The sequence below is a fragment of the Meles meles genome, chromosome 1 (genome assembly GCF_922984935.1).
Source record: "Meles meles chromosome 1, mMelMel3.1 paternal haplotype, whole genome shotgun sequence".
In the NCBI taxonomy this organism is placed as follows: Eukaryota; Metazoa; Chordata; class Mammalia; order Carnivora; family Mustelidae; genus Meles; species Meles meles.
The window spans coordinates 151,157,115-151,171,774 of NC_060066.1; the positions used below are offsets into that span (position 1 = coordinate 151,157,115).

At 38.5% G+C, this 14,660-nt stretch overlaps 1 protein-coding gene and 1 non-coding gene across 2 annotated transcripts in view; one reads left to right on the forward strand and one right to left on the reverse strand.

The window, feature by feature from the left end:
• Nucleotides 1-14,660, reverse strand: part of GIPC2 (GIPC PDZ domain containing family member 2) — an 81,083-nt gene that overhangs the window by 31,370 nt on the left and 35,053 nt on the right. The window contains exon 3 of the mRNA XM_046022958.1: nt 3,961-4,141. Coding sequence (XP_045878914.1) covers nt 3,961-4,141 — 181 coding nt within the window. The remainder of the gene's footprint in view (nt 1-3,960; nt 4,142-14,660) is intronic.
• LOC123928390 lies at nt 12,163-12,269 on the forward strand. Its single transcript, XR_006815686.1, has one exon. It is a non-coding gene; the product is annotated as a U6 spliceosomal RNA (small nuclear RNA).

Consider the following 14,660-nt stretch of genomic DNA (forward strand, 5'->3'; position numbering starts at 1 on the left):
CTAGGGCTGCCACAAAGGACTGCATGGCTTAAACAAAAGAAATCTATTTCCTCTGTTCTAGAGAAGTTAGAGATCAAGTCATCCCCAGGATTGCTTTCTTCTAAGACCTCTCTCCTTGGTCTGTAGAGGTCTTCATGGTCACATGGCATTCTCCTGCTATGTGTATGTGTATCCAAATTTTCTCCTCTTAGATCAGTCTCATTGGATCAGGGCCCACCCTAATGATCTCATTTTAACTGTGTGCCTCCTTAAAGAGCTTATCTCCAAATACAGTCGCATTCTGAGGTAGAGGAGATTAGGCCTTCAACACATGAATTTTAGGAGGACACAATTCAGTCAATAACAGCCTACTGCTAAACTGCCAGCTCCTCAAAAGGCAGTAGCTATGGCTTATTCTTCTTAGTATCCACTGGGCCTAATGGAGCACCTGAAACACAGAAGATTCTCAAGAACTTATTTGGGGGAGACATAAATGAAAGACCGTCCCAGGAATATAGTCCCAATCTGGATTGTTGTCCTTTCCAAATCTGGTGGCCAGCACCAAGAAAAATGTGGATTTTACTTCTGCCTTAAAGAAAGCCTGATGCAGCCTGGTTGGCTCTGTCAGTAGAACATTAACTCTTGATCTCAGAGTTGTAAGTTCAAGTCCCATGTTGGGTGTAGAGATTACATAAAATCTTTAAAAAACTTAATGCTATCAGTACCTCCAGAGAGTCCATTGCCAAAATGCCATTTACACAGCACCCAACACAAACAGAAAAAAAAAAAAAAAATCTGTAAGACCAGACACCCAAAGCCAGCTGACAATACCCTGCCTCCCTCCAGATCCATTCTGATATATCCAGACTGACAGTATCATGCATGGATACAGTCAGACTCAAAGTCAAGAGAAAACCAACACACTCCACTAAAAAACGTATATTAGCTTAGGAGAAATGGCAAAACATTCATCTGCTACTTTTTTCCTACCCAAAAGGAAACTTTTTCCTCACTGTTCTGCATGATTTTGGTGGCCCTGTTAACCATGCCTGCCTTCCCACTATCAAAATGGGACATGACCTAATCAGTTTCCCCAGGAAACTACTCTCCCAGGAATTTGAATCCTGAGTGAAGTGACATAAAGATTGGAAATAACAGGAGGGAGTTAATCAGGTCAGGGCCATGAAACGTGCCTGGTCCATACATTCCTGAAATGGCCTTTATTCCTGACCTTCCCCAGGCATGACTGACACAGTCTTTGTTTCTGAGACCTACTTGATAGTCTACCCAAAAAAAATGCCCTTTCATTAACCTGGAAAGTTTTTATTCTATAGCTCTCAAAGAATCTTAGCTCACATAATGGCTCCTGGAAATGGGATGTGACTGATGGTGGACCAAAAATATGCAAATAGGAGCAGGCTGTAAAGATTTCCCTATCCAGGCTGAAAGTTGTGTTCATTGTCCTTGTTATACCATTCCAAAGCAACCAACTACACTACTACTTGCATTTTAGGACACAGTCCACATGACTCCCCAGGCTAATTCTTTAGGGAAGTTGGTAAGGAAACATCAAACTACTAGAGTGTATGGCTATTTCAACAGCTTTGGTAAAATCCTAGAAATGACTTCACTTCAGCCTAGATGGCCTGTCTGATCAGAGACCAGAACATTCGGCCTCACCTACATTGGTCCTTTTCTCCTCTAGGAATCCAAGACAATGAGAGATGGATAATCATAAAGGACTACGAATTTGCATCAGTTCATTCATGATAATGCTAGAAAACACAGGAAGGAAGGAAACAGAAAAAAATATGATTAGAACCAAGAGAACTGTGGAAAGCTAGATCCCTCAAGTACCTTTAATGTAAACTCCTTTCCAAGAAAAGCACAAAGCACTGGAATGAAGTCAAAGGATGAGAAACAAACTACCATTGCCTTTATCCCAAGGCAAAAATCAGCAAAACTGAGGCAGAAGTATGGGCAGAACAGCAAGGCCTACTTTTAAAAGGGAAATCCCCAAGCTATGGCCCAAAGTCAAGTTCCAACCCAGAGTGGAAAATGCATATGGCCCAGCAGATTTAAGTTGGGCTGAGTTAAGCTGTCAGAGGAACTTCAGAAGATAAAAACCTATCATTGCTCCAAAATCAATTTCCACATATCCTAACCCACAGCACCACCAGGATTTGGGATGCTAAAATAATATACCCCCACTAGGAAAATCCTACCCAGTGTCCTTCTCAAATGTGTGCATGGAATTCCTATGGGGCAACAGAGAGCAGGTTCAATAGTAGTCAGGCACATAAGGCAGAGCAGCGCCCCAACCATCTACATGTGTCTCAGGTACTGAAGGAAAAAAATCTAATCATGGAGAAATAATAGCCAAATACAATGATCTCTGTAACGTCCAAGACTAATACCTACCAAGCATCCAAGTTAAAGTATACCAGCAACTTTCTTTCAAGACACAGGGACCACAATATTTAGATGCAGACAATAAGAAAAAATAGAAAAAGATTACCTTTGGAAAATAGACTAAGTGGTAGAAATAAAGGTGGAAAAAAATTATACTCCTTGAGTTGTACTGAGAATGACCGATTTACAAAGAGTCTAAATCAAATAAAAATAGCTCAAACTGCTTACATCCTATCAGTTTATACAATAATCAGGGAGTTGGCTAGCAAAAAAAACACTTCAAAAGGAGTGTAGACAGAAACCTGAGTGCTGCCCACCTTTTGTGACAAGCGAGCTCAGAAGCTGGGTTGTACTCCATGCAGAATCACAGTTTCTATAGTACTGTCTCCTAGAATGAATGATTCCCTCCAGGAACAGCACTGGCATAAGGCATTCTCCCTTCCCTGATCCCCTGCCACCCCGTGTTTTCTTTTGGGGGTTGCTTTCTTATTTTAATTCCAGTATAATTCCAGTATAGTTAACATACAGTGTTCTATTCACTTCAGGCATGCAATATAGGGATTCAACAAATCTATACATAGCTCAGTGCAAAGCATTCTTTTCTTACATCTTCTATGGAACTCTTTCTCCCCCAAGTCATATAATCTACACTGTATTTCTATTAAATGGCACAGAATCCCTTGGAAGCAGAGAAGAATTTACTTTTCCATATGGTTAGTATCTGTCCCTTACTTGCTAAGGGAAGGAAAATGTAATTGCCCAGATCCATTGCTTTCTCCCATCATTTTTATTAACTGCCCTGAAAAAATGTTCATTAGAGACAAACTATAAGGAATATTTATGTACTGTGAGCAAAGGAAAGGACATAAGTTGGGTGGGGTCATGGATGAGTAAGGGCAGCCTAGAATGATTCTGCTGAAGATATTTCAACACTGATGAACACTAGGCCGTCATTTGGCTTATTAAAATAGTGCTGGGTAGTGAGAGAGAAGCTGGCACATTTTCCCGTAGATGAGATGCCCCTTGGGGTTTGAACAGTTGGGACACAGCTGCTGTGGCTAAAACCAAGCGAGTACAGATGTCACCAAAGTGGAAGCAATTTCATACCATCCCATGCTGCCAAATCCAAAATGCCAACAGAGGAAAAGTATTGAAGGAAGCCTTTAAAATAGACTAGATAACTATTTTAAATACCAATTCTGTGTGTAACTGAAGTTTTTGCTGTTGAGGTCCATGAACCAACAGTTATTATGGCTTAGAGAGCTCAATCAAGAATTTTATTGCTCAGCAAGATAAAATGTAATACAATGTGTTCTTCTTGGAGTTTGGAACAGCCACAAAGTCACTGGACATGAGACTTTGTAACTCCAAAGGTCTTTCAGAAATTGTCCTTTTAAACAACTCTTTCTCCTTGAATTGTTGTTCCCCTTGTCAATAGTGCTGCTCTTCTCTATAGTCTTAATGGACACGCTGTATCACATGGCATCACACCTCAGTACTTACTACCCTTAGAAAGACGAGGCACGGAAGGGAACATTTCATACTCATACACACCCACACCCAACTTACCAAATGCCTTCTTAGGTTCTATTAACTTCAAGGTAAACGATTCACCTTTTTTTAATTCCTTTAATTTTTCTGCAACATCATAATGACGCCACCCAATGATATTTTCTCCATTTACAGATTCAATATGATCCCCCACACAGATGGTTTTAACTGCATCAATTAGGCTACCATCTTTAATTCTCTGAAAGAAAATTAAGGATAATACATAACACAAAATGAAACTGCATAACATTACTTTTCATGCTCCTGAGACATTATATATGTTGACATATTAACAACGCAGCTTAATGCTCAGTTAAAGTTGAAAGACCAAGCAATAAAGGACAACCATCTTACCTCATTCAGAATTATGCTCCATCAGTGATCAACAACTTCTCTGAGAAATTTCTGACATCCTCTGGGGGGACACCCCCAAGAATGGTCACGGTGTCACTCTCATGCTTCTAAAGTAGGTCTTGCTACATATTCTGAGCTCTAAGCTGCCATCTCATTTAATTTTAACAACCTTTATGAGAGTGTCATGTCATAGATCAGAAAAATTGAAGCTTGGGAAGATCAAGTAATTTGCCAGTTCAGCATACTATAGAGCAATTGTTCATTCACTTCTCAGTCTCCATTACCAAACTGTAATATCCTTGGAGACAGAGATGGTGTTATTCACCATTACATGCTCTGTGTCTAGCACAGTACTACACAGAAAAATCCCTCGAAAAATGGTTGTTGAATCATTTCAAAATGAAACCCAATACATGAGAATAGACCTTAAGGTTTGTTTGTTTGTTTACTGGCTACATTTTTTAAACCTTAGTAACAAATGTAGTGATTCAAGAATTGGTACAACCTCAGCTAAGAACATTAATAACTAATAAGACACAGATGTGATTACCACTTAGGAAGCCAGTAAGAGTGATTTTATACTATCATTTTTCATTTATACATTTTAGATAAGGAGAACTTAGGATTCACAGGAAAACTTCAAATTGGTCTTTCTTAAATCTATTTTACTTCTATACAATAAATCTATAGTGCAGAGTATCAAAAGGAGACCTAACACTCCCTAAGATAGTACTAAGATTTTATGGAACGATTCTAAGGATAAGAGGCCCAGAAAAAACTGCACAGGTAACAGCCCTGCACAGTTCGCTTCTTCCACAGTTGTGAGGAACAGGGCAAAAGAAAAGCTACAGTCTGCCTCAGGAGTCAAATCTTTCCTGCGGGCGGATAGGATAGAAATACTAGAGGCTACTAGATGTATAACAAAAGCCTGTGCCATTCCCCACTCTTACCAGGTGGGAGAATAACATCTTCTGAATCAGTAATTCAGAATCAGTAATGCAGTACCACTGCATCTAAGAGTTAAGAGGAAAACTGATCTCACGTACCCTAGCATCTCCATAATATCAACAGAACAAGGAGAACTGTAAAAGACTCTCCTGGGAAGGTTGGACTTTAAGTTTTAAGTTTTATTGCTATATACCAAAACTTGGTTTATTTTTTACCCCCAAATTTTAAGAATATTCCTATTTTCATTAAAATAGTAACTATTAATATGCTTTATACAAGTGAAATAATGTCAATTCAGAGCTCATTATCATTACAAAAGTGAAATATAAAAAAATGAAAAATTTCATAATCTGTTACTGTTTTATTAGGAGTTGATATTACCATTATAACAGAATTAAGAGTTACTACAACATACCACCAAGTGCAACTGGGTTTTCTAAAGGGTGACAGAAAAATGAGCAAGATTTAAAAGAAAACTAGAGCCTAAAAAAACAACAAAAAAAAACTATTAAATAACCTATCATCTATCCATTCTTTTTTTTTTAAGATTTTATTTATTTATTTGACAGAGATAGATCACAAGTAGGCAGAGAGGCAGGCAGAGAGAGAGGGGGAAGCAGGTTCCCGAGCAGAAGCCCATTGTGGGGCTCGACCCCAGGACCCTGAGATCATGACCCGAGCCAAAGGCAGAATTTAACCCACTGAACAACCCAGGTGCCCCACATCTACCCATTCTTAAGCCATTCGAGAATGTGGGCATCTGGGTGGCTTGGTTGGTTAAGCAACTGCCTTCAGCTGAGGTCATGATCCCAGAGTCCAGGGATCAAGTCCTACATTGGGCTCCCAGCTCCATGGGGAGTCTGATACTCCCTCTGAACTTCTCCCCTCTCATGCTCTCTCTCTCACGCGCTCTCTCTCTCAAATAAACAAAATAAAATCTTTTTAAAAACAAGCCATTCAGGGTTCCTGGGTGGCTCAGTGGGCTAAAGCCTCTGCCTTTGGCTCAGGTCGTGATCCCTCATCGGGCTCTCTGCTCACCAGGGAGCCTGCTTCCTCCTCTCTCTCTCTCTTTGCCTGCTTCTCTTCCTACTTGTGATCTCTGTCTGTCAAATAAATAAATAAAATCTTTAAAAAAAAAAAGCCATTCGAGAATGTGAAAATCTATTTAACTCTCACTTCCTTGATTTTTATTCTAATTTCTCTTAATGACTTCGGAATTTATTTTTTTTTCTTTGATCAACAACACCATATAAATTTCAGTGTCCCACCACTTACTTTTAAGACTTGTCACAATTTTATTAAAAGTAAGCAGTATATAAAATTAAGTGAAAGACTTTACAGGGCACGTGGCTGGCTCAGTCAGAAAAGCATGAAATGCTTGATCTCGGAATTATGAGTTTGAGCTCCCATGTGAAATGTAGAGATTAAATAAAAAAAACTTTTTTTAAAATGGAAAACTTTACAGACACATATAAATCTTACCAGTAAATTAAAGGTCAGAGTAACAAAAATCTAGACTCTGCTGGACCTCTGAGGAGCCACAGAGGTCACTAGAAGACTGTCCAGACCGAAGGAGGAAAGGCAGTTACCAGAAGTCAGAGCAAGTAGCAGGGCAAGAATCCAGGTGGACAAGAAAAACGTCAAAGCATGGGTAATCGTCAGAGGTAGCAAATAAGGATCTGGGATGAAGAGATGGGGAAATTGCTGTAAGAAACTTGAATAACACCATGAGGGGAATAAAATAGAGAAGCAAAGGGGGTTGCCTGTGTGGCTCAGTTGATTAAACGTCTGACTCTTGATTTCGGCTCAGGTCATGCTCCCAGGGTTGTGGGATCGAGCCCCACGTTGGGCTCTGAGCTCACTGCAGTGTCTGCTTCAGATTCTCTATCTCGGGGCGCCTGGGTGGCTCAGTGGGTTAAAGCCTCTGCCTTCGGCTCAGGTCATGATCCCAGGGTCCTGGGATCGAGCCCCGCATCGGGCTCTCTGCTCGGCAGGGGGCCTGCTTCCTCCTCTCTCTCTCTGCCTACTTGTAATTTCTGTCTTTCAAATAAATGAATAAAATCTTTAAAAAAAAAAAAGAGAGAGATTCTCTATCTCTCTCTCATATGCATACACTCTCTCTTACATAAATAAGTAAACTCTATTCTTTGATAATCATAACATGAAAGAGAATAACATTGCTAAAGGTGCTACTCAAACACCAAGAACTGGAAAAGAAAAGTGTTAGTTCTATGCTTATATTTGCTGAGTCACTGAGTATAATTCTCTATGACATTTAGAACTTTGTCTCATCTAGCTTAAGAGCTTGATATTGCAAAATGCAGAGAAGACAAATATTTTTTAAAAAATGGGAGTCACAACCTTCTTAAACTCAGAGATTCCCAATCATGTCAGACCATTATGATAGTATTTTCCATTATTTCATTGCATATACTTAACAGAACTCTGTCTGTTCATCACAGACAGCAGCAGAACTCAAGGGCATCATCCTACCCTCCTCACAGCCTAGGCATCAGATTCAATGTTGTCTGAGCTGCATGCCTTACTGCCATGGTCAGCAGCTCTGAGATCTGTGCTGCTGATCCTCCCAACACTGTCCTCAAACGATGTTCTAATAAACATTTATAATTGCAAATAGCTCATTCATTTAGCCTTCAAAGCAAGCCTCATTCCATTAACAGAGGTGAACATCAAAGGAGAATATCAGAGGAGAATATCAAGGTATAGTGATTACACCGCTTGATCAAAAGAACACAACAAATGACAGAATTGGGATTCAAACAGAGGTGGTACCAAGAGACTACAAACCCTGAATTACAAGGCCTAAAATAGTTACCATCTGTCCTTTATATAAATGTTTGCCAACTCATCTTAAACCACTCTAGGAATTTCTGGTTTTGTTAGAAGTATACTCTGAATCTTTTTTTTTTTTTAATATTTTATTTATTTGACAGAGAGAAATCACAACTAGGCAGAGAGGCAGGCAGAGAGAGAGGAGGAAGCAGGCTCCCCGCAGAGCAGAGAGGCTGAAGGGGGGCTCGATCCCAGGATACTGGGATCATGACCTGAGCCGAAGGCAGAGGCTTTAACCCACCGAGCCACCCAGGCGCCCCTACTCTGAATCTTCTGATTAGGTTATTTATATACTCTGATTCTGGGAAATTGATTCTTGCAAAACCTAAAATCACATATGTTTAGGTCTGTTGTCTTTTCGTCTATAAAGTTTTATCTGTGAGAACCATGCATTACTGCCTTTTAATTTAAAAAAAAAAAAACACACAGACAGATTCTACATAGAAGATAGATCATACAGGATCTATTTCACTTAGCAAAATGCCCTTGAGATCCATCCATATTGCCACAAATGGGATGATTTCATTCTCTTATTCAGCTAATACTCCATTGTGTGTGTGTGTGCGTGTGTGCGTGTGTGTACACATCTTTATCCATTCATCAGTGGATAGGCACGTAGGTTGCTTTCACATCTTGACTACTATAAGTAATACTGCAATGAACACCATACACAAATGCATGGTGCATTTGTCTTTATGATTTTATTTATTTTAGAGAGAGAAAGAGTGCAGAGAGGGAGGAGCAGAGAGAGAGGGACAAGCAGACGAAGCACAGAGCCAGATGCAGGAATCGATCCCACCACACTGAGCCAAAATCAAGAGTTAGATACTTAACCAACTAAGCCACCAAGGCATTCCTGTTCATTTATCTTTCTGAATTAGCATTTTCATTTTCCTCCTAAAATATCAAGAAATGGAACTGTTCAATTGTATGGTAGTTCTAGTTTTAATTTTTTTGAGAAAACACCATATTGTTTTCCATAGTGGTTTCACCAATTTACATTCCTACCAACAGTACACAAAGGTTCCCTTTTCTCCACATCCTCACCAACATTTGTTATTTCTAACCCTTTTGAGAATAGCCATTCTAACACGTGCAAGGTGGTATCTCACTGTGGTTTTAATTTGCATTTCCCTGATGATTAATGCCCTAAAACATCTTTTCATGTACCTGTTAGCCATCTGTAGATCTTCTTTGGACAAATGTCTATTCAGATCTTCTGCCCATTTTTTTTAATCCAACTATATTTTAGTTAGATAGTCCCACTTTTTATTTTTCCTTCTGTTGCTTCTGTTTTCAGGTTCAAAAATCATCACCAAAACCTATGTCAGAGAGCTTACTGCCTAGCTTTTCTCTATTTTGTGGCTTCAGGTTTTAAGTCAAGTCTTTAATATATATATATATAATATATACATATATATTATATATATATATATATATCCAGAATGGATATTATATATATATTTATAATATATATATATATATATATAAACACATATATATATAAAATATCCATTCTGGATTAATTTTTGTATATGGTGTGAGATAATGATCCAGTTTCATTCTGTTGCACGTGGCTATCCAATTTTCCCATTATTGGCAATCTCATATTTCCCACACCATTTATTAAAGAGTATCCCAGGGTAAATAAATAAACAAAACAGAGTGTCCCCTCCTCCATTGTGTATTCTTAGCTTCTTTGTTATAAATTGGCCATATATGCAAGAGTTTATTTCTGGGCTTTCTATTCTGCCCCATTGATCAAGGTTTGTTTTTATGCCAATACCATACTGTTTTAATTACCATAGCTTTGTAATATACCTTGAAATCAGGGTGTATGCTGCCTCTGGCTTTGTTCTTCTTTCTCAACCTTGCTTGGCTACTCAGGGTCTTTTATGGTTGGTTCCACATAAGTTTTAGGACTATTTGTTCTATTTGCATGAAAAGTGTCATTGGAATTTTGATAGGGATGGCACTGACTCTGTAATATTACTTTAGGTAGTAGAGACATTTTAACAATATTAATTCTTCCAATCCATGAGCATGGAATAGCTTTTCACTTATTTGTCTTCAATTTCTTACACTGACATCTTGTAGTTTTCAATATGCTATTATCTTCCTTGGTTAAATTTATTCCTTGGTACTTTATTCTTTTTGATGCAACTATAAATGGAATTGTTTTTTAATTTTTCTGATAGTTCATCATTAGCATATAGAAATGTAACATTTTAGCATACCAATTTTATATCTGCAACTTTACTGAATGTATTAGTTCTAACAGTTTTCTGGATACAGTCTTGAGTTTTCTGTATATACCATCTCCAAACAGTGACCATTGTACTTCTTCCTCTCCAACAGGGATACCTTTTATATCTTTTTCTTGCCTAAATGCTCTGGCTAGAACTTCCAATACTGTGTTGAACAGAATTGGCAAGAGTGGGCATCCTTGTCTTGTTCCTATTCTTAGTGGTGAAAAGCTCAAAGCTTTTCCTCTAAATGTGATGTTAGCTGTTGGCTTGTCCTATAGGACCCTTATCACATTGAGGTATGTTTCCTCTATACGCACTTTGCTGAGTTTTTACCATAAACAGATGTTAAATTCTGTCAAATATTTTTTTATCATCTACTGAGATAATTTTTATCCTTCACTTTGTTAATGTGGTATCCATATTGATTTGTGGATGGTGAACCATCCCGGAATAAACCCCACTTGGTCATGAGGTAGGATCCTTTTAATGTATTGCTGAATATGACTGCTAATGTTTTGTTGAGGATTTTTGCATTTATGTTATTACGAATACTGGCTCTTCTTGTGTCATTCTTTTCTGGTTTTGGTAGCAAGGTGAGGCTGGCTTAATAAAATGAGTTTGGAAGAGTTCACTCTTCTAATATTTGGAAGAATTTGAGAAGAATTGGTATTAATTCTTCTCTCTGAATATTTGGTAGAATTTGCCAGTGAAGGCATCGGTCCTAAACTTTTGTTGTTGGGAAGTTTTTCATTACTATCAAGGAGATTAAATCCATCTGTTCAGATTTATTTCTTCATCAGTCTTGGTGGGTTGTAGGTTTCTAGGAATTTACCCATTCCTTATATGCTGTCCAATAGGTTAGGTATAACTATTCATAATAGTCACTTATGATCTTCTGCATTTCTCTGGTACCCAGTATAACATCTTTCAGTTCTGGTTTTGAGTCCTTTTTGGTAAATCTAGCTAAAGGCCTGTCAAATGTTTTTCAAAGAACCAAATCTTAGTTTCATTGATCTTCTCTATTGTCTTCTCAGTCTCTTTCTTTTGGGAGGGGACAGACAAGAGAGAGAATCCCAAGCAACAATCCCCCCAACATGTGGGTTGATCTCACAACCCTGCAGTCATAACCAGAACTGACATCAAGAGGCAGATGCTTAACCAACTGAGCTACCCAGGAGCTATCCCGTGCCCCTGGATATTCCCAGTCTCTATTTTTGCTCTAATCATTGTTATTCCCTTCTTTCTACTAACTTTGGGCTTCATTTGTTCTTTTTCTGGTTCCTTGAGATATAAAATTAGGTTGAAACTTGTTTCTTGAGATAAGCATTTATCTCTATGAACTCCCCTCTTAAAACTGCTTTTTGGGGGCACCTGGCTGACTCAGTGGGTTAAGTCCCTGCCTTTATCTCAGGTATTGATCCTAGGGTCCTGGGATCCAGCCCTGCATCCAACTCCCTGTTCAGCAGACAATCTGCTTCTCCCCCTCTCTCTGACCCTCCCCCTGCTTATGCTCTCATTCACTCATTGTCTTTCTCAAAAAAATCTTTAGGGGGGAAAAGAAGGCATGGAGCCTAACAAAGGGCTTAATCCCAGGATCCTGAAATCACAACCTCAGCCAAAATCAAGAATCAGATGCCCAACTAACTGAGCCACCCAGGTGCCCTAGGCCTGTGTCATTCTAAAGACCTTGTTCCCATGCATCACAATACACTGCCTCCCTAGTCATGGAATTCTTCCTCCTTACCCTTTTCTGAATCTATACCACACTGTCCTACTCTAACCTACTGATTTCTAGCCACTACTGAAAGGATATCATGTACTCACTTCAGCAGCACATACACTAAAATTGGAACCATACAGAAAAGTTTAACACAGTCCCTGAATGAGAATGACATACAAACTCTTGGAATGTTTCATTATTTTTTTACTTATCTTGGCAAAAATAAACACTGAAAGGGTGAGCCAAAAATTAATGAAAATGATTACTTATAAGGAGTGGGAGAAATGAGTAATGGGATAGAGGGTTAGGGGAAAGAGTGACAGATCTCTGAATGTCTTTTAGCATAGTTTTGACTTTTGAATCATGTTAATATTTTATGTATTCAGAAAAAAAAAAAAAGGATGAGGAGGGAAAGTCCAATTCAAAGAGAAGCAAATGGATTCAACAGCATTTCAAATAAATAACAATTACCTAGTGGGGAAAGGGGCAGGAAAGAACCTATTCTAAGTAACCTCTGAATAGAATACTTTGTTTAGGGATGCCTGGATGGCTCAGTTGGTTAAGCGGCTGCCTTCGGCTCAGGTCATGATCCCAGTGTCCTAGGATCGAGTCCCACATCAGGCTCCTTGCTCAGCAGAGAACCTGCTTCTCCCTCTGCCTCTGCCTGCCACTCTGTCTGCCTGTGTTCGTGCATGCGCTCTCTTTCTAACAAATAAATTAATAAAATCTTAAAAAAAAAGAATACTTTGTTTATATGTGTACATTTAGTTTAAATGGGATATTAGGCAACTGATAAAATAATTTTAAACTAATGTCCACACTGTAGTTTTATCAATATTGGATTTTCTGAATTTCACTATGATACTATAGTTATACAGAGGAAAAACCCTGTGCTTAGTAAGTATATTCTGAAACAGTAAGGGCTAAATAGGCATAATACATACAATCCACTTTTTCAAGTAGTTCAGAAAAATTGTATGTATTTGAATTTAATATACATATACACATGTGTATGAGAGAACAAAACAGCAAATATGGCACATGGTAAAAACTGGAGAAATGTGTCAAAGGTATTATGGAAGTCCTTACAATCTTTCAGTAAGTTTTAAATTACCACTCCCCTCGATTTTTAAAGTCTTATTAATCATATACACAGTAGGATATTCATTTCTCTAAGTTGAATTATATGTCAGCAGTTGCCTTATGCTCCACTTTCTCTTTGCCATCACGTACTTTCTTACAGGACTAGTAACAAGTACAGAGGCAGGCACATGTTCAAGGAGGCATTAAAAAAATAAAGAACACAAGCTCTGAACATCAGAGGTTAAGATCTAAAAAATCCACACGTGCTTGCAAAACTTTTAAGCCCTTCCCTGCTGACATTAGAAAGGCATTGCTGCATGTGCTTCATGTCCTGAGCTTCCCCCAGATAATCCCACATGACTTTCCCGACTCACGATTTTCCATTTGATCACCCACTCAACCTTCGGCACAGTCATATCTTTTGCAGAGCTAAAAATAACCATTCTATCAAATGGGAAGTTAAATAAAGTACTATTTACAGTTAAAAAGATAGCTTCCTTAAGACTTTTTTTTAATAATGACAATGCATCAGCAAAGATTTGGGCAAAATAAAAACATGAAATATGTTTTGCTTATGAAATTTATAACTAATTCCTAGTGAAGTGGATAGGAATGTCAGTCAGCTCTGGAACCAGATCTCTCGAATTCGAGTCCTGAGTTTTTCAGCTAAGTGACTTTGAAGCAAGCTACTTAACCTCCCTGATCCTGGTTCTATATCTTTAAAACAGAGGTTAATAATACTGCCTACCCACAGGTCAATCTCCCAGATACCATATTGAACAAAAGAAGCCAGAAACAATACAGCATAAGATTCTACTTAATGAAGTTCAAGAACAAGCAAAACTATGGCATTAGAGGTCAGAACAGTGGCTGCCTTTGGCGGGGAAGCACAGTGACTAGGAAGAGTCACCAGGGAGACTTCTGAGTGGTAGAAATGACGTTTCCCTTGATCTAGGTGGTGGTTACACAGGTATGAGTACAGTAAGCTATATATTAAAAATTAGTTGTACAACAATAAGAAAAAACATAGTATCAAATCGAGCTGTGAGAACTGAGAAAAAGAACATAAAGTGCATAGTACATGATAAGCATTCAACAGAAGTCAGCTGTTTTGCAACTGTTTAATAGAAGGATTTAAGAAATGAGCCTGGGTGTCTGAGTGGCTCAGTCAGTTAAGCCTCTACCTTCGGTTCAGGTCATAATCCCAGCATCCTGGGATCAAGTCCCACATAAGGCTCCCTGTTCAGTGGAAGTCCACTTCTCCCTCTGCCCCACCCCTGCTCGTTTTCTCTCAAAAAATTTAAAAAACAAAACAAAAAGAGATAAATCTACTTTCCTTTTTACTATTCCTCAGTTCTTAGTTTTTTCATACTATCTCAAACCTTCTCTCATCTTTGCAGCTCTATATTGCTCTCTTTGTGCCTAAATAAATTACATAGTACAGAAAATGTTGAAAAACTTTTTTTTTTAATATTTTATTTATTTGACAGAGAGAAACCACAACTAGGCAG